Source organism: Nyctibius grandis, chromosome 5 (genome assembly GCF_013368605.1).
Source record: "Nyctibius grandis isolate bNycGra1 chromosome 5, bNycGra1.pri, whole genome shotgun sequence".
Taxonomy (NCBI): Eukaryota; Metazoa; Chordata; class Aves; order Nyctibiiformes; family Nyctibiidae; genus Nyctibius; species Nyctibius grandis.
In genome coordinates, this window is record NC_090662.1 from 61,520,220 (window position 1) to 61,547,324 (window position 27,105).

General features: G+C 47.7%; 1 protein-coding gene across 1 annotated transcript; it reads right to left on the reverse strand.

Moving 5' to 3' along the window:
• Positions 1-8,897: 8,897 nt before the first annotated feature.
• Positions 8,898-26,170, reverse strand: CYTH4 (cytohesin 4). Its single transcript, XM_068401257.1, has 13 exons — positions 26,152-26,170; positions 20,207-20,289; positions 17,790-17,890; positions 17,465-17,531; positions 15,026-15,144; positions 14,563-14,643; positions 13,782-13,894; positions 13,072-13,220; positions 11,240-11,351; positions 10,712-10,788; positions 10,288-10,359; positions 9,299-9,453; positions 8,898-8,970 (listed from the first exon to the last, which is right to left on the reverse strand). Exons 1-13 carry the CDS (start codon positions 26,168-26,170, stop codon positions 8,898-8,900), a joined length of 1,221 nt encoding a protein of 406 aa, XP_068257358.1.
• Positions 26,171-27,105: the final 935 nt, after the last annotated feature.

The following is a 27,105-nucleotide window of genomic DNA, read 5'->3' on the forward strand; positions in this document are numbered from 1 at the left end:
CAGCATAACAGTGTAGCTGAGTAGTATTCCACACCTAAAGGGCTGAAGATTTTTCAGAGGTGGGTTGAGGTGTGGGCTGTGCAAGTGTAGGGATTTGACATGAAAGTGGTAACCTTGCTTTCTCCTAATCAGACTGAATGACATGGGATCTTTTAGCAGCATGCTGAACACTTTCAAACACTTTCTACATTCTTGATTTTCCTCAGGGTACGTCCTACATCTGCTTCCTTGATGAATTTGGGAAACAGTAATGAGGAGGTATCATGGAGGAGTCTGTAGCGAAGCTGGGAATCATGGAGGTGTCTGTGTGGGAAAGCTGGGAAGACACTCTGTCTCTTGCCCTGTGGCAAGATAAACATTGGCCTTTACTTAAAAAAAAAAAAAAAAGAAAAAGGTATTTTCTGTGTGTCATGGTAAAGGACTAAGCAGAGCTGCATGTGGTGCATAGACGTTTTGGTCAGGTGCTGGGGAACACAGGAGGGCAAGCATTTGGGAGAAGACGTGACTGTAAGAGCATGCCTTACAGCAGGAGTAGAGGAGTCTGATGAAAGGAGTGCATGGAAATTATGCAAACTCTCACCATTTTGACTAAACAACTGATATTTAATATTTTCCTTAAAGCCCCAGCACCTGGGAGTCGGGGGAATCAAATGCCAATTTCAGTTCTCATACCAAATACAAAAAGGAAGGAAGGAAGTTTCTCTTCTCCAGAGCAACAAAATATACTCAAAATATAACTAGGCAAGGGTCTCTTGGACATTCAAATAACATCCTGTGATTTTTCTAAAGTCCAGCCTTATGTTTGAAGAAGTTGGTGACATTTTGGTCTAGCTTGGGAAAGACGAGATGTGGTCAAATGGTAAACGGGTATAAGAAGGTACTGTCATGGAAAAGGAATGGGTGTGTATGTGCATATGTTCATAGAATCCGAGAATGGTTTGGATTGCCCCCATGGGCAGGGACATCTTTCACTCCATCAGGTACTCAAAGCCCCATCCAATCTGACCTGAACACTTCCAGGGAGGGGGCAGCCACAACTTCTCTGGGCGACTTGTGCCAGTGTCTCACCACCCTCATTATAACAAATTTCTTCCTTTTGTCCAATGTTAAATCTACGCTCTTTCAGTTTAAAAACTGATGCCCCTTGTCCTCTCACTACAGACCCTGGCAAAAAGTCTTTTCTCTTTCCTATCAGTTCCTTTTATATATTGAAAGGTTGCAATAAGGTCTCACTGGAGCCTTCTCCTGGCTGAACAACCCCAACTCTCTCAGCCCTTCTTCATAGGAGAGGTGCTCCAGCCCTCTGATCATGACACTCCTCTGGACCTGGTCCAACAGGTGCATGTCTTTCTTGTACTGGAAACCCCAGAGCTGGACACAGTACTCCAGGTGGGATCTAATGAGAGTGAAGCTGAGGGAGAGAATCACCTCCCTTGACCTGCTGGCCACACTACTTGTTATGCAGCCAGGACACAATTGGCTTTCTGGGCTTCAAGCAAACATTGCCAGCTCATATTCAGCTTTTCATCCACCAGAATCCCCAAGTCCTTCTCTGCAGTGCAGCTCTCAATCCATTCATCACCCAGTCTGTGCTGATATTGGGGATTGCCTCGACTCAGGCACAGGACCTTGCACTTGGCCTTGTTGAACTTCTTGATGTTCAAGGTCCCTATGGATGGCATCCCTTCCCACTAGAATGTCAACAGCATCACTAAGCTTGATGTCATCTGCAAACTTGCTGAGGGTGCACTCAATCACACTATCTATGTCATTAATGAAGATATTAAATATTTTCATTAATATTGGTCCCAGTATGGACCTTTGAGGGACACCACTTGTTACTGGTTGTCTACCATTTGTTGACTGCTGGTTGTCTACACACACCGATGTGTTGTCTACCATTACATGAATTTTAACTGCATCAGAGTAAAGGCATCACTGTATGCGCACCAAACCATGTGAGGTGAAGCTGTCCATGCCTGGGGTTTAGGGTCAGCTGGCATTCACAGGAAACCTCTGAGTGCACTTCTTCCTGCAGCATGTGGCTCTGAGCTGCTTGCTCACCCCTGCCCCTTCCCACTGCCTTCCTTGAAGTCCCTCTAGCCTTTTTGAGCCACTTTCTCCTGCTGAATGCCCTCTGGAGAGGAGTCCAAGCAGCACATTAGCTCCTGGATATTGAAATCACAGCTCCAGAGCACAGTGGTGCAGCTGGTGAGGAAAGTTGAGGGCTGCAGCAAGGAAACCAGAGCTCTGCAGAACAGAGCCCTTGTACACATGGATAATGATTTCAGGCTTCCAACCTCCCTTCTCTTCCCTCCCCGATACCTTGCTGTCTTTCTGGCGCTATTATTGCCTCCCATTTCTGTATTTTCTCAGTCCTGTATTGCTCAAGGCCAAGCATAATCACATGGGGAGGAAAGGGATATCTGTGGTACAAATTCAGAGGATCTTCTCTCACCCTGCCACAAAAAGCCACAGGATCCTTTCCACGTGGAAAGTGAGAATGTGCAGAGCTGTCTCTGTCCCTCTCCCTCCACTGTGGGCTGGTCCTGGAAACCCTGCTTCTGGAGTGGTTTTCCCAATCAGAAGGCAGCAGGCAACGGGCAAATCACTGTTATCTGTGTCTCTTCTTTCTCAGGGAGGGCTGTGTATATTTTTCATTTAGGTAATAACAGGCTTTTGGCAGTGTCTCCAGCAGAAACCCAAGCTGCAGGTGAGCCGCAGGAGCTGAAGAGTTTGGCTCAGGTTTAGCAACCCACTTTCCACCGATAATAGGGGGTTTTCCCAGAGCTCTGCCAAGGCAGACTGAGTCTGTCCGGGTAGAAGGAGTGCAGGAGAGGCACCATCCCTCAACAGGAAAAGGGAAGAGGGGGATTTGTTGAAGGTGAGAGGACAGTGGCAAGTTTATGGAGAGGGCTGAGCAAAGCACAGAGGGCAGAAGGCAACTTGGGAAAGAGAAGCCAGAGACAGGGGTAAGGTGGAAGGATTAGAGCAGGGGGGAAGTAAATGGAGAGAGTGGGGGCGTCTGGAAAGGAGCATAAATTTGGGCGAAGTTGAGAAGCATCAAATTTCTGGTGATGATAGAAAGTCCCCAAAGTAGTATTTCTTGAGGAACAAAATACTAGCTATCTGCACACTTCATGCCACGTTGGGGGAAGGGTTGATTACAAGCCCCAAGAAATTCCTGCCTGTTACGTGACTTTTCAAACAGTTCCAGGAGTTTGTATTTCTCTCCCTTTTATTTTCTTTCCCATGCTGCAACAGAAAATAAATGAGAGCACACATACACAAAAAAAAAAAAAAAAAGAAAGAAAAGAACAATCTCGAACCCAGTCATGGGTTAAGCTTGTTAATAGATCAGAGTATTTCATGGTGTCTCTCCTCAACCAGTCAATTTTAAAACCTTAGTTTTTCCTTCCCCAAAAAAGGATTGAATACTATTTTCCATGTGCACATTGCTTGTGTGCCTCTCATGTGCAGCAGGATAGTTATACCTTTTGGGCCTTTTGCCTTGGTGAGAGGTCTGTGAACCTTAAAGGAGGCTCTGTTTTACCTGTGAATGTCATTCCAATCAGATGGGACTTCACTGTCACTCAGAAGCTTGCTGACTGGCAATAAATATTCATAGAATTGATTAGACATTAATTGCACAAATCACCACCTCTTCAGCCAACCCTGGGAACCTTGCTGCCACCCACCATAGTTAAAGAGGTGGCAGAAAATATCTTTTCTGTAGGTCCCTTAAGGTCAGCCGAGTACCTCAGAAGGAAGAGGGGACTGTTAAATGACTCACCTTGCAATGTTCCTTAACATAACCACCACAGTCCTTCCCCAAATTCTGCCCCAGGTGAAGGGATGTGCTCTCATTAGTGTATCCCCCATGGGGCAGGAGCCCTATGGTCTCTGTAGACCTCACTACAGTCTGTCCTGCCTCCCTCTGCCCACATACTCCTTGCTGTCCAACCCCATAAGGACTGCCCTTCCCTGCTCCTCTGTGATCCCTGTTCTTCCCTTACAGACTGTTTTGGCAGGGTCCTTCTGCAAGGAGAGGGCAAGGAGAGGCATTGGGCTGGATGCATGTGGACTGTGTGTGTGCCTGTGTATGCGCAGACGTGCGACTATGAGTGTGCAGGACACAGTGCACTCACACACATCTATACCTGTGTTTGTACTCGCATGCAGAAAGGGACATGTAACCCCACTTATTCAGCAAGGTAGAGGAGCAAAGACATGCTGTGCTAGCAGGGCATATGGTCCTCTCCTTGCACATGCTGTGCCCTTGAGGGCTCAGATGTGATGGCCACTTTGCACCATCTCCACTCTCTTCCTGAAATGTTGGGCTGGCATGTTTAGTGACACTACTCTCCAGGCCCACAGAAAGAGGACAGCTGTTGCAACATGGAGTGCCACTTGGCGGTGTGACACAGTGACTGCGGTAAAGGTTGCAGGCTGTACAAAGGATGTCATACCTTACTTGTTCCTGACATTTGTGCTGCCCCTGCTTTGGAGCTGAGGTGGAAGCCCTGTTCTTGTCACTGGAAGCTCCTCTTCGTCAACTACTCACACAAGACCCAGACTCTTCCTCTCTCCCTGACTCTTTCCTTGTAGTCCCCCTCTGTCCCACCATACATAACCTCCTTGCAGTTAGCCCAATAGCATCAGCCTTCAGGAGCAAACTGATGTCTGCATACAGGCTCACACACACAGAGGAATGTGGTAACCTGGGACAGGACACATTCATTTTCATTGCAGGGAGGCAGCAGGATTGGAAATGTCGTGGAAAGATGAGACAGCTGCACGCCCCTGTCGCAGGCACTTAGAGCAGAGCCACTGCAGATGTGACAGCAGTGACACTCCCACAAATTCTGGTTAGGTCTCAACCCCAGCCTGCCCAGGGTTCCTCCAGCCTCCCAGACTGGCCTTCTGTCAGGCTGGAGACAGAAGTGAGCCAGAACAAAGTGCAGCAGAGAGGCCATGGTGCCTTTGAGAGCTGTCGTGCCCTCTAGCTATGTGCTCTGGACTTTCTGTGTGGAAATGCATATTCAAAGGGGGAGGAAGTTCTATAGTGGGTCCCCCACCCTCAGGTAATGAGTTGCTTTCCAGCCACCAAACATAAGGGATGGGAGACAGGAGGAACTGCTCCTGTTGGACCCACAAGTCTGACTGCACCATTCAAACCAGCTCAAATGCAGCAGGGCTGTGGTCCTTTCCATACAAGTGACTGATCCCAGGGGGTATGAAGACTGGCTGCCATCCCTCTGAGGCCCTTGTAATAGCCTCCTGTTCCTCCAGGTTTATGGGGCAAGCTGGAAAACCTGTTGACGCCTCTTGGTGGCAATCCCTGCACTGCTGTGGAGGGGTGAGGTGTGGGGGCTCACACAGTGCATCACAGAGAGAGTTGAAAGGCTGGCAGTCCCACTCCAGATAACTCTGTTTAGCTAGCAGAAAAGAGCTGCTTGATTTTCCCTTTGCGCTGAAGGGTGTGTGACACACACCTGCGAGTTTCGGGCCTGCCAGGCATGGACATATCTCAAATGAGTGCTCCCATCCCACCGTTGAGCACTGCTCCTGACCAACTCACTTGTAGAGTCTTGCTTTCCCACAGGCCTCCGTTTGCTCATGAGTTCCTATCACCAAGGGCATTTACCCCCTGGGAAAAGACAGGTTCAACTCATGCCCTTTGATAAGCTCTGAATCCATAATTAAGTCCAGTTTGTCTCCATTCGTACACTGCCCTTCCCCTCCACCTCCCAGAGTTTTTCTCTACCCTTTGCTAGATACCTAAGCTGTACTAAGTGAGACTGCTGCCTCTCCTCACAGCTGCTCCATCTCTGTCACTGCAAACAATTTCTAGAAACTCTTTTAAAAATGAGCTGATAAAAAAAGGAGCTGATAAACAGGGGATAGGAGGAAGGGAAGAAGGGGGAGGAGGCAGGATGCAGTGATGTGGTTTATTCCACACATCTGCAGTATTCTCCTCCCAGCCCTTTTATTAAAATAGATGGACATTTATTATGAAAATTAATTACTGGATGTGCACAGGAGTCCTTAGGCAGGCAGGGAATAAGTGTCAGTCTTCTGCATGTATGTCTGTGTGAACCACATACGCTGCCTATGATGAGAAAGAGGAACACATCTACCAGATAGCGATCTGTCAGATTTAGTACCTGAAGGGCTCTGTGTCTGTCAGTGTGTCCGTGTGTATGCATTCATGTGTGTGGTGCTGCAGTTGCCCCCAGCAAAGGGCATGTGTGAATGTGTTCATTGCTTGGTGGTGCCATTCTAGTTGCACAAGTCATTCCCATCATGAATTTGCAAGGGCTCTGAGCATGGCTGTCAAAGCACATGGATATGAGTGGATGGTCATTTTAAAGACCTATCCTGAAACACCCTGGCTGATACCAAATGCACTGGTGTTCAGCAGACACAAGGTCAGGGATAGCGCTTGGTGAGTGAACATGTTGCATTCCTGGTGGGCAACATCAGGTACCATTGTGTTCATGGCACTGAGGAGATTGGGGTATGGTATAGCAATGAGTCTGGAATTGACTTTTCTGCTCTGGGGCTAAGGAAAGGCAATGGAAACTCAAACTTACTGTCTCTCTCCCTGCCTCAGTCTCTAGGACAGAGGAAACCATGTACATCTCCACCTGACTCTTGTGGTTAGTTTGATGGATGGAAATAACACAATTGCCTGTCTCTGTGCATTGTTTTGCCTCTCACAAGTTGTCCTTCCCGCCCTGTCCCCGCTAGGAATAATTCTACTCTGTAGTGCATGGGTATCTGCGGGAAGAAGGGAGGGGAAAGGATGTAGCCAGCCTGAAGAGAATTGCAAGGATTTGGGATGAGGAGGGACTGGGAAGAGCCTGGATAGACCCTACTGTCATAGGCGTGGTCCAGGTAAACTCTAGGGAGGGCTTAGCCTGGATTCCCTCACCTAAGACCAGAATGTGGGTAGAAGAGAGACTCCAGGCTACATTTTGATGGCTTTTGTCACACAGAGCATGAGCCTGAGAGGCACTAGAACAGACATTTCTCACCCAAATCCTAGGCTCTGGGGCATCTCTTATCAACCAAGTGCATATTTATATTTCTCTTACGTATCCTGGAGATGTTGCCGAGATAAAGGGCCAGATTCTGACTTCTCCCACCTCTGGACATGACCCTGCCTCCCTGCATTGAACCCAAAGCAAGAGTGAATGTGTGTGAGCATGTGCTCTGGATCAGTGGGCAGCAAACTCACTCCGTATCACATCAGTGACAAAGAGATTCAACGCAGGAGACATTTGCAGACGTGAGCAGAAGAAAACCTTCACGTCCCTTCTCCAGGGTGAGCGTGTGCTTCAACTCCAAGATACGCTCCCTGCCTCTTGAAATTAATTCAACATTCCAGTGGCTCAAGCAAAAATAACTTGAATGAATAATCGGGCTGTGCTGGCCCTGCTGCAGATTGCCTGGTAGATAGAGCCCTCTGCAGGAACCAAAAAGGCAAGAGACTGAGACAGCACCAGTGTTTACTAGAAGAGACACAAAAGGTAACAGATAAAATAGCAATAGCTTATCAGGTCCTTTAACCCTGCAGGTGTAATTGCCTCTAGCGTGCCTCTGGTATCTGCCTCCAGGCTGTTCCCAGCTCGCAGTGTTACAGCTCCCTGCGCCTTTACTCTTGTCCCATTGACTGCTCCCTGCTCCCACGCTGCCCAAAGGCTGCCAGCGTGTGCCATGTGCTGAGCCTGCCTGCGTTTTGGATGCAGTGCAGAGCTGTGGTGGTTCTCAGGCTGCTTTGCTGGGCACAGGAACATGACACTTGTATCTCACATCCTCTGCCTTTATGACTAAAACGATCATGTTACCCTGAGTTTTGGGCTTGTTTCAAGCACTTCTGTTTCTTTCTTTACACAAGAGACAAAGAAACCCAGACTCCAGATGAAACCAATGTGTGAAGATATGAATGCCACTGTGTGTATGTGTGCTTCTGCATGTGGTGTGTATGTACCTCCAATTTTTCACACCTTCTGGCTGCAGGCCTTTCAGATACAAAGCCCAGGCCTCTGACATGGTACAAGGAAGCAACTTTTGTGGTGGAGCCATCAGCCAGGAGGAGAGCTAGTGTTTGAGTTTTTTCCCTAGGGAGACCTGTGGTGATCCCTGAATCTCAAAACAGAGAGACAGAAGACCCAGAGCTGCTTCCCTGGTCCCACAACCTCTCTACACTCAGTTACCCTTTATCTCCCCATCCAACATCTTTAACCTTCTAAAACCTATAACTCAACTACAGAGCAGGGAATTCCCAGGATTACAGCCCTCACGGCTATAGGGAGAGGTAGAGAGGGCTCTCTTCTGAACAGAGGGCTACTTATCTTCCCTTGGCCTCTGGTTTCACACTGAGGTTCTTAAACATCAGTGGGCCCTTCTCCACATCTGTTCATGGAAGAGAAACCACTGGGGCTCTTCTGCTTTGCAACTGACTGGACCATGCTTTGCTTCTCCAAGAGCATCTACATGGTTCCTCACAGGAATATACCCAGGCCTGGTTTGAAGGCAGGAGGGGCTGGAAACATTCTGGACATGCTCTTGCCTCCCCTCAGATCCTGTTCTATGTGCCTGGGGCTATACAGAAGAACCCAAAGGCCAGTTGCTGTTGTGACTCTACATTTGGACATGGGACACGCCATGCCCACAGTTCTGACAGTCCTCAGTGGATTGCACCCTGCACCTCTGCCTTCAGTTTGGAAAGGGAAGAAGCAAATCTGGCAAGTTGTCCTGTCAGTCATCTTCCTCCCAAGTGGGAGTCAGAGGGAACCAATGCTCCCAAATTTCTTCACTGGGAGAGCCCAGCATGGGAGGGAAGCTGTTCAACAACTACCTCTTCCTGCTTCCAGTGACCAGATCAGGGCTCAGTTTTTGCCAGCAATCTTTTTCTTACGGGCAGAGACCAGATCATAGAAAGGATCTTGTGTGATGCTGGTCCTGGAAATAAGAGGAAACGAGAGCAAAAGTAAGAGATTTAATGCTGGAGAGCAGGACAGTCAACCTAACTGAACTTGGACAGAGAAACCACTCACCAAAATGTAAGACTGGAGATCTGCAGACCCACAGCAGAGAATTTAGCTGTGGCTGGAGATTCTCCAGAAGGGACCTTGAAACTCTTTGAAGTCAAGAGCTATGGCAGTTACTAGACTGCAAACAATTCTTTCCACCCCCTTTTTCAAGCTCTGATAGCCAAATAAACTACGTGACCATTTGTCCCCAGGGCTGAACAAAGGCAAGGTCAGGCCTCCAGTTCTGGTCTCCTCACCGTATTGCCTCAATCCACTCATCACGTTCTGATGGTGTGGCTGCTGAGATCTTGTAGGACTGATGTTTGCCTTCAACCACCTTCCCATCTCCATCTGTTTTGCAGGCTTTGATCTTCTGCCCTTTGCAGTTGGGATTAAAGAGCTCAAAACAGTTCTGTCAGAAAGGGAATAAAATGGAGCAGTAGGGGAGGACAGGGTGGACCAAGGAAACTATATTGCCTTCAACCATGAGTGACAGGCTCAGACAGCTTGCAAACAGGAGAGCATTCTGTCTCTGAGATGCAACAGAACCTCTCCTTCTCCACCCCAAGAATCCCCCTATGAGTCAGATCTCCAGGCCACCCCTCTTAGGTAAACACACCCCTCCTGTGAAGGGCTGGACACTAAAACAGGCTTTATGGAGAGATGGAGCATCAACAGTTATCAGAAAACACCGTCTGGGATCTATCACTCTGCTCCACTCATTAAGATCTCTTCCCCTTTTATGCAGATGCAACAACCTCTCTTCTGCCTGCCACCACACAGACAGAAGGCACTTCTCCCAGAGTCATGCCACATCAAAGAGTGGGTATCTATAGAGGATGCACAGACAAAGAGTGTCATTTCCTGGGCAAGTTTCCTAACAGCACAGCACTGTCTGGTCTACCTGTGTTGTAAGTTATTATGGAGAGATCTGGGGAGAGAAATTAAATCCATATCTCTTGGTGCAAAATGAGTAGGGAGTCAGCTGTGTGCACTCATCTCTGCCTCCCACTACACACACACACACGATGCAGCCAGCCAAAGAACAGGTTTCCATTCACATCAGATCTTCCCTGGTAAAATACAAACATGTTCAGATACCATCATGTTTAGATGCGGGGACAAGGCAGTTTGGAATGACACCTTCTCTCTAAGAAGCATGGTCAGAGTGGGGTGTGTGCATGCTCTCTTCCCTCTGACCACCTGAGAGCCTGCACTGGAAGAGTACCAAGCAATGGAAACTTACTGGCTTTTTGGGATCGTCCACCTTCCGGACTGATAGGTTCTCCAGGGGAATAATGCCCAGAGGCTCTTTGTCCTGAAGGCAAGGAAACATTAATTAACACCCAGCATGGTCCCTACATCTATGCCACTATTTACAGCCTCTCTGGTTTCCCAGATGGGTGCCTTTGTGGGGGTGACAAGAGCAGTCTATGTCTGGGGAGACCATTAGTTAACATGACATCACAGCAGTAGCTGCAGTGTCCAGCCTCTCTCCGCTTCACAACCAGAGGTGAGGAAACAGCACAGGAAAGAAGGGAGGCCTGAGTTCAGTCTGGGAGCACAGGGTTGAAGGGAAGAGTTGCCCCCTACCCTCTGCTCCTCCTTGGCCCCTCAGAGGCTCATAACCACCCAGGACACAGTTTCACAACTGCGAGCTAAGCCTTTACCGTGGTATATTCAAAGTAGTACAAGCAGTTATCAGTCAGAATGAACCAACGGCGTTTCCAGGTTTTCACACGTCCTCCTAAAGGCAGTGAGGTTCAAAAGCCATTAGTCACACATTTTGTTGTCCTTCCCACCTCCCCCCGACCCAAGCTCCAGCCATGCACACACAGGCACACCCTCCCAGCTCTCCCTGTAGATCAGCCCCAAGCAGGCAACTGTGGGGCTCACTGCTGATGTGATGCCGTATGGTGGACACGCACACACAGGGAACCAATTTTGCTCTGATGGGGCTGGGAATGGGAGGAGTGAGGGATGTCTTTCCAAGTCCCTTTTTGAGCAGATAGATCCTGCAGGAGCAGGTTGGGAGGAGAGAGCAGGTGGCTGGTTTCAACAGCAGGTGTCAGCCTCACCCCACCACAGAAGACCGGGGAGAAGGACAGAGGAGATGCTGGTGGGTTCCTGAGGGAGATTTGTGGTGGGAGGCAGGCAGGCACGGACTTCAGAGGAGCTAGGGGCATCCTCCCACTTACCTAGTTTCAGGAGCCAGCCCTCATGGTTAGGGTTGAAGAAAGTATGCGTGAGGTCATTCCCATCATCCTCTGGTATGGAGAATGGCTCGTTCTTGATGCTCTCAAACAGATTCTGCCCCAGAGCATTGGTGAAGCAAAGAGAGAGAGAAAGAGAGAGAAAGAGAGACAGATTTCTGACAAAGTTTGTGCACAACTCTCCTAGGTCCATCTGGTTCATCACTCTGTTTCCACAGGGGGCAGGTGGGTGAATGGCAAAGTGAGTGAGCAGTGAGCACTGGGGGTACAACAACCCTCAGTCTACGCCTCACAGGGTCTCAAGGGAGATCACCAGCTCTTTTCTGCCTCCTGTGACAAAAAAAGACATGCCTTTTGGAAAGTCGCAGACACAAAAGTGGGCACCCATATCAAGAGAGACTGCAGTGACTGACTCCAGCATGTCACACAAGTGCTGCTGTGGTACCACCAAGGCAGTACTAAGGCAGTACTAAGCCAGTGGTGGGGAGACGTCACGACAGAGACTGCAGTCCCATTTAGGTCCTGGGGTGGTGGTTCCAGATGCTCTGCTGAGAATTTGCATGTAGATACCAACACACATATCTGCATGACCACAAGGAGGCATATTTCATAGAACCAAGGCATTTGCACTGAGGGACACACAGTGTGACATTCATAACAGCAGAGTGACAGGGAGGCAGGTTCCTAGCTTTCAAGGAGTACAAAAATGTTGCTCTCATCGTTGGATTTGCCATCTTTTATTACACAAGTCCCAGGCCATGAAAAAAATTGTAAGTACAGGCTCCTGTATCTTCCCTCAAGTTACCTGAAAGAAATGATACCCTGGAGAAAAATCTAAAGCCTTTACCCTGAGGGGATGCTGCTCAAAAAACCCAAGGGTGGGATGTAAGTAGCCGTTTTGACAAAAGATACAACTTATTCTCCCCAGGTTGGTTGGGTGAAGCTAGACACATGTAGGCAGGCTGCCCACTTCTACCTTCCCTCACAGGGCACAGGTCCCACACCTGCTGAGCACGTGGGGAAAATGGTAGCTCCAGCTTTGCTAATAGGTGCATCCCCTGCCTCTGTCTCCCCCTCTCTGCAACTTCGTCCTTTGGGATCAGAGACACCATGGACCTGCTGAGAGCTTTACAGGTGCTGGAAGAGACCCTGACACTCATTTGGAGCTTGTTGGTTCTACTCTCTCAAAGATATATCCTGGTATAAGAGAGGTCAGGCAGTAACGTCCTGACTGATATGAACACTGGAATCAGCTGAGACATTTAGGTACCAACAAGGGAAAGGGATTCTTATTCTGGGCCACGGTGACATTGTCTCACACACAGAGAGACACACAAGAAATAGACAGTCCCTTTGGGGGCTAGGACTTTGGCCAAAAGAGTCAGGTGCCCAGCTACATCCCACAGAGGCGGGTGCCCCATTCACACAGCCTCATGCCTACACGGCACACAGACACCCACAGCTCATGTCTTCCTCTCTCACACAGTTACAGTATCTGTTCCTCTCCCACACGGACACACTTAGAAGCACAAACTTTCTTAAACTGATACTGCTATTCCCTGAATGTCTCCAGCCCTGTCTCTCTTGTTCCATGTCCTCACCAACAAGCATGTGTGCGGCCCCTCTCCAAAGCATTTTCCATGTTTTCCAGCTTTGCTTTTGTACATACTGCCCTCTTTCCTCGTGCAGCCCTTCCCCTTGTATGGCAGAAGGTCAGTAGGCCTGTATTACACTGAGACCTGTGCACCTTTGCTTCTCAGTGGACACCAAGGCAGAGAGAAAAGAGGGACTGATGAGAAAATGGCAGGTCTTCTTACCTTTAAGAACTCTTCTGGCAGGTCCCTTCCATTGTCAATGCCTCTGTTGATGGATACAAACCTTTCAAAGGGGGGTTTGTCTTTCACATTGGGGTTGTGCAGGCTGGTGTTAAGCATGATGATAGAGAAGGAGAGTATATAACAGGTATCTGGCAATGAGAAAGAAAACCAGGATGGCTGGCACTTGTCTTAGAGGGCAGATCAATCCACACCCTAACAGGTGGCTTGGTGTCTAATCACTGGAGAACAGCATCATCCTCTCAGCTGTAGGAGGAAAAGGGAGATGTCCCCTCTACTAGCAGTAAGAGGCACAGAGTTGATTTCCTATGATGGAGGTGATTCCATCCCCTCAGGGTAATGGGGCAAGTTGGGTAGATCTGGTCCAATAATGGCTCTGCCAGCAGGAAAGTCTCTACAGATCCATGTCTGTCAGTGCTCTCCTTGCTGCGATGAGGTATACCTCATGTGGGGCTGGGAGCACTTCTCAAGTCTGTCACCCATGGGGATGAAATGGAGCACAGTAGCAAAAGGAGGACTGAAGACCCTCAGCCTATTGAAAAGCTTCGCAGGAACTGGGCTGCCTCCTTCAGCTTAAGAGGAAATATCTGCACTTCCAAGCGATGGCCTCTGTGCTTTGCAAATGGAAAAGGAAGGCTCCTCTAGCAAACAGTGGAGCTCAGCTTTACAGGCCTTCTTCTCCCCATAACTACCTGTGGACTGGAATACTCCCGGGTTACACTTGCAGTACCAGTTGGCAAAGGCCTCCATCATCCGGTCAATCTTCTGCGCTTCTCCAGGCAGCCGGAAGCTCCATAGGAACTGTCTATCAGGAGCAGCATGCCAGAGAGTTAGTCAGATTCTGTGTAAGGGACATTTATCCCTTCCCTCAACCCATCGGACACCATGAAAATAAAAGAGTCATCCCATCACACTGGGAAGGCAACACAGTGCATGAAGCAGGAAGTCTCCTCCTCTCTCTAGAAACTGCCTGGGCTCATCAGCCTCAAACACACAAAAGGAGGAAGCAGAACTAAGCACCCTGGAACTCATGGCTCCTCTTTCCTAATGAGTGCCCTGCAAGATGGCAGAAACCTCAAGAGAAAGAGTCCTGCCAGGAGGCTGGCCCATAAGAAAACAAGATGCCCTAAGACAAAGTCACTTTGTCACTGACATAATGAACACTGTGGACAGACACATTTCCTGGTGCAACAAATAACTTGCCCCATCCCCCCCAAGCATTGAAGCCATGATGACTCACCTTGCTTTCCCCATGTTCTTTGCATATGGCCAGCCCAGTCAAGGGGCCGTGAAAGAGTCCCCCCAGGAAAAGCTGTTAATACTTCACAGAGCAACAGTCTTGAAGCCAACACACAGCAGGGCCTTGGAAAGCCCCTTTTCAGCCCAGCAGGGCTTCACAGCCTTCCTAGGTGGTAAGACCCAGTGGCTGAGCGGAGTCCTGCTCCATCCCCTGCATCCTGCATGCTCACTCACCTCAGTGCTTGCACCAGGTTGAGGTTGGCAAACTGGTGACATGCCACAAAGGCTTGGAGGATCTGAATGTTTGTGGGGTCCCTGGGAGAGGATAGGGGGAAGAGGTCAGAAGAGAGCTTTGACCCTGCTCAGTTTGAATGCCCCTTGGCGTGATGACATGCACCTGGCTCCATCCCAGCCTCCACTTCCCCTCTGACCAACAAGAAGCCAAGGTGCACGCTCTTGCTGGGAAGACTGCCCCCATTACAGGCAGGAGGACTGGTAGATCATGCAGCCAGCCTTAGCCACAATCCAGAGCCCCCCACCCCGGGGCGTACTGCCCACCCAGCCCACTGCATTCTGAGGTATGTTCAGTCTTGACACCTGACTGAGGTCTGCCAGGGATCATCTAAAATGGTAGTTGAGAGGGGTGAGGCAGGACAGGGCCTCCAAAAGGTCTCCTCATCCTGGCTGGGTTGCTCACCTTCCACCCAGGTAATCTCCAATGGCTGTCTTGTTCAGGCCTTCACCCTTGTGGAGAAATTTAGCAATCTCCTGCAGGTCTGAGGACAATACCTGGTGCTCAGTCAGGTACTGGATCCCCTAGGGGAAGAGAAGCAAGACAATGAAGTAAGATAGCTCAGTGGGCTGATGAGAAAGTAGGACCCCAACAACTTGATATCAGCCTTCTTTGGCTTTGATGATGTTGCCTCCTCTGTTACTTCTCAGCTCTTTTATGAGAGACCACAGCCATGTTCCCACCCTTATTCCATCCCTCTTCATCTACCATGGTGGGTCAGTCCCACTTCCATTTCATCCCTAGATTTGGATAAATGTTTCACTGGGATGGAAACTCAAGCAAACAAAAAAGGGCAATGTAGGTTAAAAGTCCAAAAGGCAGGCAGATTTAAGTCAAAATAGTTAATTTTAAAGTTTTCAATCAAAATATCTCAGTGTTCTGTTCCTAAATGTAATTTTCTTCTGAATTCAATTAACTTAAAGAAAAAAAGTTTGTTTAAAAAAAAAAAGACATATCAAAAAACATACTCAGACAAAATTATGGGCTTGAGACAACTCAAAACTATTTTTTCCTAAATTTTCTTCTATGCCACAGAACAGAGAAGTCTACAATATTTTCAGCTCCATCATCCCTAGCCAGTAAGGATGGAGTATGTTTTTTATGGAATATAGAGGGTCTGAGTTGGGCTGTGCAAAGAGTCAACACACTATTTTAGAAGGAATGTCCTGATTTTCAAATTCAGAGAAAGCTGACGTTTTGTTCAGATTCTTAGCAATATCTAAAAACACTGCAACTCTCCAGACCCATTGCAATTCTCCTCACAAGATACAATAAAGAAATGAAAATTGTTTTAGATCCATCAAAATGTTCTACTTCAACAGAATCAATTCACTTTGCCTTGTAATATATAAGAAATGATTTCTAAAATGCCCCAAAGAAAAAGCAGTATCAAGAAGAAATTGAAATGTTTGTGAGATTTTTCCACACTCTTTTCCTTTCTTTTTTCCCAGGCGGAATTTCAGTAAGTTCAATTTAATTTTGCAAAGCATTGCGGTGACGAAAATGTTTCTCCCAAAAGGTTTTGTTCAGTCAGATTCCTAATGCTTACCTCCTCTAGCCTCAGGAACTTGCCCTGAGATCTTGGAGATAGGAACTCTAAAGTATCAGCATTGCATGGATGAAGAGTAAACTGAGCGAGGAGGGGCAAAGAAAGTTCCTTGTATTTGCAGCACCTGTCAGCCTATGGCATGTAGCAAAGGGAAACAATAAACAGAGATCTGCATATGCTTATTCTAAAGTAAAAACAATATAGGCACACAGCAGAACATTTTGACCAGGCTGATCAGCACTGAACTAACAAAGGTAAACTGGTTTGGGATCAGAAGTAGTTCAGGTATTTCTGCACATCATGGTACAGTGCCATAGAGAGAGATGGGGCCTCAGACCAAGGTCAGATGGAAAGACAAAATGAAGCCTGCTCTCACGCAGGCTGTAAGTACTGATATCACTGCTCTGAGACAGCTTCCACTGTCAGAGGAATGTGCAGGGGACTGGCAAGCACTTCAGCTGTGGTGCAGACACTGGGGAAAAGGTATCTTGAGTGTGTCAGCAGGGCAGAGGAAGAGGCATGAAAAGTTGTCACTCAGACCAGAAGCCACCCAAGATGCTAGCTGTGGTGGTTAGCTCACAATGAGCAATCGTTCAATTGTAGCTTGTGGTTTTCCTTACAGAGCTCAAAAAAAATGGTCCACCAGTGAGGAGGAAGGAAGATGAAGCTGTCTTTCTCACATCTTCTCTACTTAGTCATGACAATTTTAGAGCTTTCTGCAGAGGGCTGAAGGCAATGGAGTCTGGACCCCACTGGTCAGCGTCCCAGAAAGTGGAAAACCTGGATTCACTCCACGATCCAACCACTACTACCAAAACCAAAACTACTTCCAAAATAACAGAGGCAGCTTGTCCTCTTCTGTTCTAAATGAGCCAAGGAACCTGACACACTCTCAAACATCTCACCTTCTTCTTACTTCATCCTCCTCCATCACACTATGGCCAATTCTTAGCTTCTCACAGACAAGAAGAGCTGGGCTGAAGGAGATTGGGCTCTCTTGAAACACTGGCAATGTTAAACCATCTTCTCTTTATTTATCTTAGTTTTGGGTTGCATCTGATAGGATGGCCTACAGGCACATGATGGGGGGAGGTGGCACAGCTTGATCATATCAGAAGACCTTATTCAGGGACAGGAAGGAAGGTGCTACTAACTGGAGCCTTAGTGAGGTAGGAAAGCAGCCCCACAGTCCCATGCTGTAGTTCTTTTGGCATGGATAGCTGCAAGTGGACCAGTAGCCAACAGAAGCTCTTCCTCCTAGCTTTCTCCTCATAGGTGGAATGAGCAAATCCTACCTTTGCAGGGTCCATATTGAATTTCTTCCGGCCCAGGGACAGAAATTTATCCCTCTGTGATAGTTTGCTGCAAACACGAAGAAGAAGGAAAGTCAAACTTAGAATAAAGGGCCATGTTTCAGTTCACACACAAGGTAACTCAGATATCTCAAGGACAGGTGTCTTGACTATCCAGGAATAAAGAGAAATCTCAGAGGAGAGAAGAGTATTCCTGGCCTCATTTCCCTGTCCTTGTTGTGATCCAAATCCCATCAGTGTTTTTGTTTTTCTCAACATCAGGAGAGAGACTTTGTAAACAAAGGAATATCCATCTTGTCCCACTTGCCTGGTCTCCTCCCCAGGATTATTGTCTGCCTCTTGCCTCTCCTCTGCATTTTGGAAGCGCTCAATCTCTGCAAACACTTCCGCAATCTCTTCCTTCAGCTTCTGCAAAAGAAATATCAGGAGGATGAAGGTGACGGAGGGAAAAACAGCAGACACATACAGAGCATGTCTTTCTTCTTCCCTCGATCAAAGCAAAAGGATGGATCAGATGGTCATGACCAGCCAAGGATGTCTATGAAATGGGCACTGCTCTGGGATGACCCTGATGGATTCCAGCTGAAAACAAGGAGAGAGGGGGGGCAGAAGGATGTTCTCATGTCTGTTGTCAATCAAGGCTGGAAAATCAAGCTCAGCCAGTGTGGAGAGTTAGAGAACTCACCCCAGTGAGTTGATTTCAGTTCCTCAAACAATGTCAGATGTGAGACTCCTTCCATCGTGCCCATTTCCTTCTAGCTTTGACTTTGCATAGCTCTGCTACACATCCAGGAAAGGGGAAGTGGAATCACTAACTGGGACCTCAACATGAACCTGAAGCGGCCACATTGTGAAACACAGAGTTTTTAATGCACCTATCATTCAAATACCAGTGAGCAGATACCTGTCTTCAGGTGAAGAAAGAAGAAAGGAGGAGTAAAAGAAGAGTAATTACTGCCAAATTTAAAAAAAATCAATTGTAGAATTCAGTTTCCTTTAGACCCATGACAGACTATGGCCTTCTTGGCTGGATATTCTGCATTACCAAGGAAATGAAGATGTCTATATCTCCTTGCTTCCATCCTACAGTTATGGTCCCCCTCAGAGCCAGAGTGCATCACAGCTCTCTTCCAGGAATCACCCAAATTCTCCCCCATGCAAACCAGAATAGGCAGGCAAGAAGGGTTGTTTTATGACAGATCTCGCCTCAAAAAGGAGTGAGGATGTGGCTGCAGTATGTACCCAGATAGAGACACTGAAGTTCTCTAATATCCCATAATTTAAAAGAGTTTCCAAATTTCAGTTTTGCTCTGGCCTTCATTCTGTTGTGCTTCATCAGTCTTCAGAGCTGGGAGTGCTCCTTATTAAGCTTTAGGTATTGCACAAATGTAACAAAGCCATGATCTTAGCTCCTGAATTTCAAATGATTATGTTTTGTTATTTTATTTACTGCTGCCTTTTGGCAGTGTAACAGGCAAGTCTAGACCCCTCCTCTCCCCTCCTCCTTCTACCCCACCAGACATCCCACCAAGTCTTAGTGTTAAAGGGTATTGCTAGATACTTTCTGAAGAAATCCACCTGGGAGAATTTCTCTAGTTCTAGGTACCCTTTCCCCTAAACTCATCCTACTCCACTGGACAATGCATACTCCACTGGTTAATGGCTTTGGGATTTAGAGTATGGGTCTGTGTAGTCTAGCAACTTTTCTCTGTCCATAATGGATAAAAAATGTAGTATTCCTATTCAAGTATCCTCCATGCTATGGTGTCTATTCTGAAAACTAAAGAGACAAGAACCACACACAAGCAAACCACATGCACATACATTCATAACATGTTTTGCAAGAAGAGACAAGACACCACTCTGATTTTGCAGCAGGGCTGATGAGTATGGAAGCCTGAGAAGTTACAGGTAGTTTGGCTTAACCTTTACTCTATGCAAGGAAATATTGCACCTATTTCCCAGGCATCTGGGACATCTTCATGTTGTGGGAAAATCAGTGCAAGTCCAATAATTCAGTGCAATAAGCTCTCCCAAATGGGAGCCCACATTCCATGGTGGTGGGGGCAGAAGAGAGTAGGCAGTGTACAGCACCATGCATGACTGTGATGAGGTATTAGTGACTAATTTTGAATCTGTCACTTTCAGACATTTTAGGAGTCAGTGGAGAAATGTTTGGGTCTGCTAAAAGAAGAAAAGCAAGTTCAACCATGGAAACGTGTGTGGAAGGTTCTGCCATCACAACTCTCTAAAGAAACAAGATCCTTCATAGAGGACTTGTTAGAGGTCCACAAATCAAACAAAAGTTTGAAAAACACAGGGGCATGCAGCAGGTAGCTAGGACTGATACGTCATTAACAGGTAATCAGTAATTAAAAATAATAATAAATGCTAATCCAGATCCCTGCCAGTATGACTTAGTAAAGTCGTAGTAATTTCTTCAATCCTAAATATGCAATCCCAGCTCATCCCTGCTAATGAGCTGACCAGTCTTTCTCAAATATCCCATTGTGGTAGTTGATGACTACTGCAGCAGAGAGTACCACAGGTTGGATGTACACTGGTGGCAAATATGCTAGGGCAGCTTGAAGCTCAGGATTCAAGTTGGATCATGTTAGAGCAAATGTATCCTGTGCATGGCCTGGGACTGTTTATGTGAAGACAGTCCTTTGGTGAAGGCCGTTTGAGAAACTAGGCAGACAAGAGGAACAGGATGGTCCTTACCTTAATGTCCTCCAAAAGCTCCTGTCTGTGCTGCCTGATTGTCTCTATTTCAGCCTCTTCAGCCTCACTCAAGTCAGTTGACCCTGGAAGAACAGAGAGACGCCTGTGAGAATAGTACTGGGGCCAACAACATACCACATGAAAAGCTGCCTCAACCTCTCAGCACCTATCCTCTCCTAGGGTGATGCCACAGCAACTCTGATTTCTGTGTTCCATCACCTATGTTCCCTGCTGTTGCAGCCACTGCACCTCAACTTTGCCCTGAAAATGGCTCTCAGTCCAAAGCAAACAGCACAGACCTATATACCCCTCCTAGCGTCAGCTGTTGTTGCTGGTAGCCTCTGATCTAACCCTGCAGCAACCCACCTCGCCTACTCAACTGATTTTACTTGCTGCGAGCAAAATGAAGAGGTCTCATCAAATGCTCTTTGGTGGTTTTTATGTCAGTCACCTTTATGTACAAGATCTTTACCTCAGGAAAGCCCTGACCTAAATACTACATCTACATCCAAACTTCCCATGAAAAGCCACTGGCTTCATGGATTGATCCACAACAGCTAGAGTCAGAAATGGCTTAAGAGGGAGAATCAAGGTTTTTAAAGTCTAAGGGCAGGATCTGGGGAGATAAAAGCCTTGCTGAAGAAGGAGCATCTGTGGGAGGCTGTTCTGTGGACTACAGACAATGCAGAAATATAAGTAGGCTTCCTTGTAATGTACAGGAAGTCAAACAGATACCAGCAGAGCCAAGGAGACCACAAAATGATTCATAAAAGACCTAGAAGAATTGGGGTGACAGCACTGCTGCTAAATATAATCCAGGTGAAGTACAGCCTCTTCAGCAAGGAGAAAGAGGAGGTTGCAGCCCTAAAGAGGCAAAGCAGATAGTAAGCCCCAGGAAAAAAAACAGGGGGCTCACAAAAGGCTGAGAGCACTGGAGCTCCTGGGAGGTCACTGCAGAGCTTGCAGTCAGGGTCCTTGCAGCACCTAAACACCGCGAGACAAAGCTTCCCCAGGAAGCCACATCAGGTCATTCAATGTCCTGCTCCACTGTTTCATAAGTAAAATTCCCCAGGCCTTCAGTCTTCCTGGAAAAAAGGGAAGCGGCACCAGCTGCCTTGGAAATTAACTTAGTGTGGATCTCACATGCAAAATAACTGCTATAAATATGAGTGGGGAAGAAAGGGGAAGGAACCAGCCAAGACAGACAGAAGGAAAAGGGGACAAGGCAGTCATCTCAGAGACCATATGCTTCTTCCCTGTCATGGCCACAACAGCTCAGAGAGACCTGCCTTCTCTGATCCTAATCTCCCCTCCATCCTCCCAACTGGTTGAGTTTCCATGTGCTAAGTCTGTCCTATTACTTTTCTCAGGCTGCAGCCTCTCCCCATCACTCCTCCTGCTGTTTTCAAGCATTGCGTTCCCTGGGGAGAGGCTGCTGAGCCTCTGGGACGAAAGCAGGGGTAAGGAGCCAACATAAAGCCAGGGCTGGGAAGGACCCACGTTCCCTCCCTGGCTCTGCAAGCAGCCCTCCTGAAGAGCTGAAAGAAGCTGATTGATCGCTAAAGCAGTCAAGAGGGGAGGAAACCTGTGGCACCCAGCAGCTTGCAATGGCCAAATCTCTGTGTGTGAAGGGAACACAATCAAACAAGCAAGCAAGCAAGCAAACAAAAACCAACCAAACAAAAAGAAAAAACAACAAAAAAACCCCGTGCAGTGACTTTGCTGCTTGTTAGGTGGATTGCTGTCTTGCCCTTGAATGTCAGCCCTGAGCCTGTAAGCACTGCCTGGATCTTGTAGCTTATTTTATGTCTCCTGCAGTTATGGCACCTGCAGGAGATGAGACCAGCTTCTCAGTCTCCCCACCTTTATCTCTCTCACCCATACATGGGCTGGTAAGACACTTTGTCCTGTATTTCTTTCCACAAAAGCACGGTAGCAGAACATACCTGAGGAACCTCCCCTTCCCCCACCCCATCAGCAAAGTCTGTGGTGTGGCTGATTGCTTTGCTTCAGTTGTTCTGTGTCTACTGAAGCAGCCTAAAGCATCTCAAAGAGATGTGAGGCTCCCAGAGGACCCCATCTGACCCACATGACCCCCCACTGACACTGTAAATAACTCAGTCCCCCGTCCTCCTGAACATCTGAAAACCCCAAGTCCCAAGTGATTTACCTGTCCAGTTTGTCAGAATGAGAGAAGTGTGGGGAGGGCAGGGGGAGAAAAAGCATACAAGTCATGGAGAAGGGAAGGAAAACAAGGGATAAAAAAACAGGAAAGGGTGAAATAGTAAGGAAAAAAAATGGATGGATCAAACTTTCAGAGCAATTTAGATTGATCTGCAGAGAGAGTCCTTGTAAGATTTCCTAGGTTTCCTAAACAGCTTAAATCCCTGATTGCCTTGGAAAATAATTCTGAGCTCAGTGTCTGCATGTTACTCTGCTTCCTTAGGAGAAGGCCTAAAGCTCTGCTCAAGGCTGTTTTGAGGCCATTCATCAATGTTATTGCACACATTGTGCTCTACAGTTAGGGGAAGTGAATGCAAAAGGCATGTTTGGGGAACTGTCCACAGAAAGGCACAGAAAGCAGCAGGGCAAGCAGCAGATGAAATACTGAGAGCAGGCTGCTTTGCCTTGTCTTCCTTCTCCACATTGAGAACAAGATGAACTGGCAGGAGAAGGACACTCCAAGTGAAGCACTGCCTGGCTCGCTCCAGACGCTTGCAATGGCAGAGGGAATTTATCCCTGCACTGGGGGACTGAGGAACGGCTTCAGCCTCGTCAAAGTCCTCAGTACCACCAAGTTCTACTTCCCTCAAGGGCTGGGTCAGAACACAGATGAAGCGTAGCCCTGGTCAGGGTTCTCTGCACAGGGGGAAATTTAACCCCAATGAAGAACACCCCACAAAAACACCCACAAGTTTCAGGGAGATGCTGTCAGTCAAACCAACACTGAAGTCTTCCAGTTCAGACAAAAGACATAAAAAACTGACTAGCATCCTCTCCAGAGAGGACATGAAGTTGCTGCTTGGAATTTATTTTCAGAGAGCAAATGTTTAAAGGAAAGCACATCAGCTTCACATTTGTGGGGCTTACACCTGCTCTTGAGGTTGTTTCCCCACTCTCAGGGCAGTCCCAGACAGAAAGACCTGCCAGTTCCTCATGTGCTGCCCAGGCTTGTATTTTTAGTGCTATCACTCAAAACAGAACACAAACTTAAATTCCAGTTGTGGTGACTTACACCCTCAGCCTCCCCACCCTGAGGGCAGGTCAGAGTTACCCAAAAGTCTGGGTATTCATGTGGCCAGCAGAGAGTACTGTTTGCTGGTCTCATTTCCCATTGCAAAGGGCATTGGAGAGCTGTCCAGGTGCCAAGTGGGGCCTTCAATCCCAAGCAAAAGTATATGAATAGGAAGGTAGCTTTTGGAGCACAGAAATAAGTGGGAGGTGACTACCCAGGAGAGCTGGAAGGATGGACTGAAGAAACAGCAGGGGAAGGTTCTGAAGAACAACTGCATCTGTAGCACTATTACAGACCATCCACGTGCTATGCACCCACAGTGTAGCAACAGATGTTCAGCTGGCCGATTTGCAAGGCAATGTAGGGCTCTGAGGGTAGCTGCTAAAAGGTTTGGGCACCTCCACCCATGGCAGCACACAAGCAGAGCAGCTTGATGGGCACCATCTGCCTGGGTGAGGCTGTCTGGTGAAAAAATTTCACCTGAAATTCCTTTTCTTTTTTGATACGGCTGCTGTATCATCTCCAGCACAGACCACCACCTCCCCAGCCAGGTACCAGGCTGGTACCAGGCAGATAATAGGAAGCCTTCCAGCTCCTCAGTTCCCTCCAGCTCAGTCTGTCTCTCCTGCAGCCACTCCACAGTTCTCTTCTGGCTTGTGTCAGAAGAAATTCAACATGGACCCCACAGAGGTTTAATTTGCACATTCCAGCTATGCATGAAGAAGAATTTATGCTGTCTCCTGCTACCTCGTTCCTGATGACAACGTACAGCAATCAGGATAATTTCCAGCCACTTTTGTCTATGGCTCTCACCCCACACATCCTAGCATGTGATAGCATGGTACAAGCCTGCTTTCCCATGTCCCGCACACCCAGCTCAAGGATTTGGCATACTGGCTCTGTGGCCTCACCCAGACAGTCACTAGAGGGTCCTGAGGAAAGCTGGAAGAGGACATCCACTGCAGGGAGTGCAGTCTCCCCACAGACGTAGGTCTCAGCAGCATGCAACTGGGGCAGACAGGTACCTTACAGGACCATTTCATCTCCAGGCAGGAGCAACTCCAGCAAAAGGTGTATGTGCAAGTTTGGCCTTCAGGAAAATCATGGCACAACTGCAAAACCTGAAGCACATCCAGGGCTCTAAAACTCACTGGAAACCTACATCTGGGTGCAGCCTCGGCTCCCAAGGTAGAGGACCATCAAACAAGCCCACTTTCCCATCCAGCTGTGAAGTGACAGGTTGGGACTGAGCAAAGACATCGGTCAGAACCAGCATATATATTCAGGCATTGCCTGTCTCCGGGCTCTGCCTCTAGCCAGAGATGAGCAAACCCACATTGTCCCTGAGCAGGATCCCATTGTGCTACTGCAGTGTGTAACTTTTAAGACACAATTAGCTCTGTAATGCATAAATTGAGTGAATGACTGTGACAGACCATCAGTTCTGAGAGCCTCAGTTTCTGTGGAATGCACACCCCAAAATAAGTAGCAAAACATGAGATACCCCGCTCCTCCTGCCCAGCTTGTCCTACAGAAGCTTTATTCACAGTTGCTGTCAGGTGATGAGGGCTGGGTGATCTCAGGAATCCCACCCTCACCAACATGCACAGCCAGATGCTGGTGAGAGCTCAGCCCCGATAGGTCCCATCAATTCCCCTGACAAGCAAGGCCGGTATGCAGTTTGAGCGTGCCCTTTCCTTGGCTACCTACCTAGGAGCTAAAAAGTGCAGAACAGTTGTTGAAACTGAGCACTGCCTTTTCCCTTCACTCTGTGCTCTACATCCTATATGCAAAAGCCTGCGAGGACAGAGTCTGAGATGCAGCAGGGCCATTGCAAGATGATCCCTTTTCTTCCTGGTCCTCGTTCAGCCTATTCCCATTCGGCTCTCCCTATCTGCTGCCTTTGCACAGACACACACTCAGAGGTTCCTCAGCCAGAGGCTAGAAATGTTCAGTCCGACAGTATGCTTTTCCCTGATGAATCTCAACCACTTTATCCACCACCTGCCAAACTAGGAAATAAAACCTGAGATCTTTCTCAGTTCCTCAGATGCGGCTTATCCCCCGCCCTGCCCCATCTGCCTTTTGAGATTATTTCAGGACAAGGCAAGACCACCTGCACATCTCTTGGAGTCGTTAGAACCCTAATATAGTCATTTACCTTTAACATGAACATAAGCAAGAGAGGCCCCAGTACCAAAAGCCTTGCAAGCATGTTGCACTGGGATACCCAGCTGCATGAGAGGCTCTGCAAAGGCAAACCAGCTCCTGGGGGCTGTAAGGAAACACCACTGAGGAGCTTGCAAGTCATGCCACAGCTGCATGAGGAGAAGCCAAAGCTTATAGGTGCTCATCCCAAGAGTGACATATACACTTGATACCTCTGAGTTAGTTCTCAGCTCAGGATCACCAGCACAAGGGACCACAGCAACAGACACTCTCAGCACAAAGGCCATTCAAATCATTGGGAAAATTCCTCCTGGTGTGAAAGGAGTTTGCTCATGGAAGAGCAACTAAGAAGAAAACCATGTCTAATGCTCAAGGCTGACAAGCGATTAACTGCACCACCAGGGATCTTCCACCATCTCTTTCCTCCAGCCACCAGCCCCAGCATCCACTCTAGCTGCTGGGATTTCATGATGTGCTCTGCCCTGTCAAGCTGAGTGCACAGCCCTCACAGAAACCAAGGCAAAAGGCGGTCAAGGCTTACCAGCAGGACAAAAGTCCATCCTGAAGATCACAATGTATTTTCAACAAAAGTGTTGTTCCTCCTTGCCTTCTGCTTCTTCAGATGCTTCAGAGAATTGAAACAACTTGGAGACAGTGACAAAGATTGTAGCAGCATTAAGGGGGCGGGTTGCCCTGTGGCTCCGCCCTTCCTCTCCTTGTCCCTCTGACCACATCTCATGCGCTTGCATCAGTGAAGGAAACTGTATGTGCATACTGCTATGAGCTAACAGGGGCTCCTTGGCTACTTCTGAAATGCAAATCCACAAATACATTTCCATTCCAGCAGTTTTTTGGGGGATCTCTGAGCACACATCTGTGTTTGAGGGGACTGAAATGAGCAGCGAGAGGCTGACAGTACTTTGGGCTTTTCTCTGAGATACTCCAAGGAGAGAGGGGGGAAAAAAGGAAGTTTTTGATTCAGAAAACCCATCTGATTTGGGAAGTGGTTTCATTTTAAAGGAAAGATTCTTCCTGTGTTAATTCTGCAGCAAGTGGTGGGGGAGGGATGAACACTCCAAAACTGGAGAGTGGTTAATGGAAGTGAGAAGACAGTCTTTCTTCTTTTTCCTCCCTCACTGTCTGCTAAGTGACTTGTAGTCTAAGTCTTGCTCCTTTTTTTCCCACTAACAAACTGATTTTCTTGGGAAATCTCTTAAATGCAAGGAGGAAAATAAATCCTCTCTCAAGTTTTAGTAATATTTCTGTCAACAGGAGAGTAGGCATTAGCAGGACAGGTTTGAAGGAACTTGTGGTGCTCTGTTCATCTGTGAGGCAGAGGTGCTTTTTTTCCTCCAGCCCCTCCACACAGCCCCAGAAGGCTGTACACTTCCCCTTGAGTTAGTTGTATTTAGTTGCCATGTGATTTAGATGGTAGATCTCTGATGTAGGCAATGTGGGAAAGAAGAAGCGTGCAGCACAAATCAAACCAATTGTG

Excerpts from the sequence above, each read along its gene's own strand:
- CYTH4 (XM_068401257.1), bottom strand. Across the intron at positions 17,891-20,206 it reads AGCTTTTGGAGGACATTAAG|AAGCTGAAGGAAGAGATTGC; the intron begins GTAAGGACCATC and ends TTTCTTTTGCAG. Across the intron at positions 13,895-14,562 it reads AACCTGGTGCAAGCACTGAG|ACAGTTCCTATGGAGCTTCC; the intron begins GTGAGTGAGCAT and ends TGCTCCTGATAG.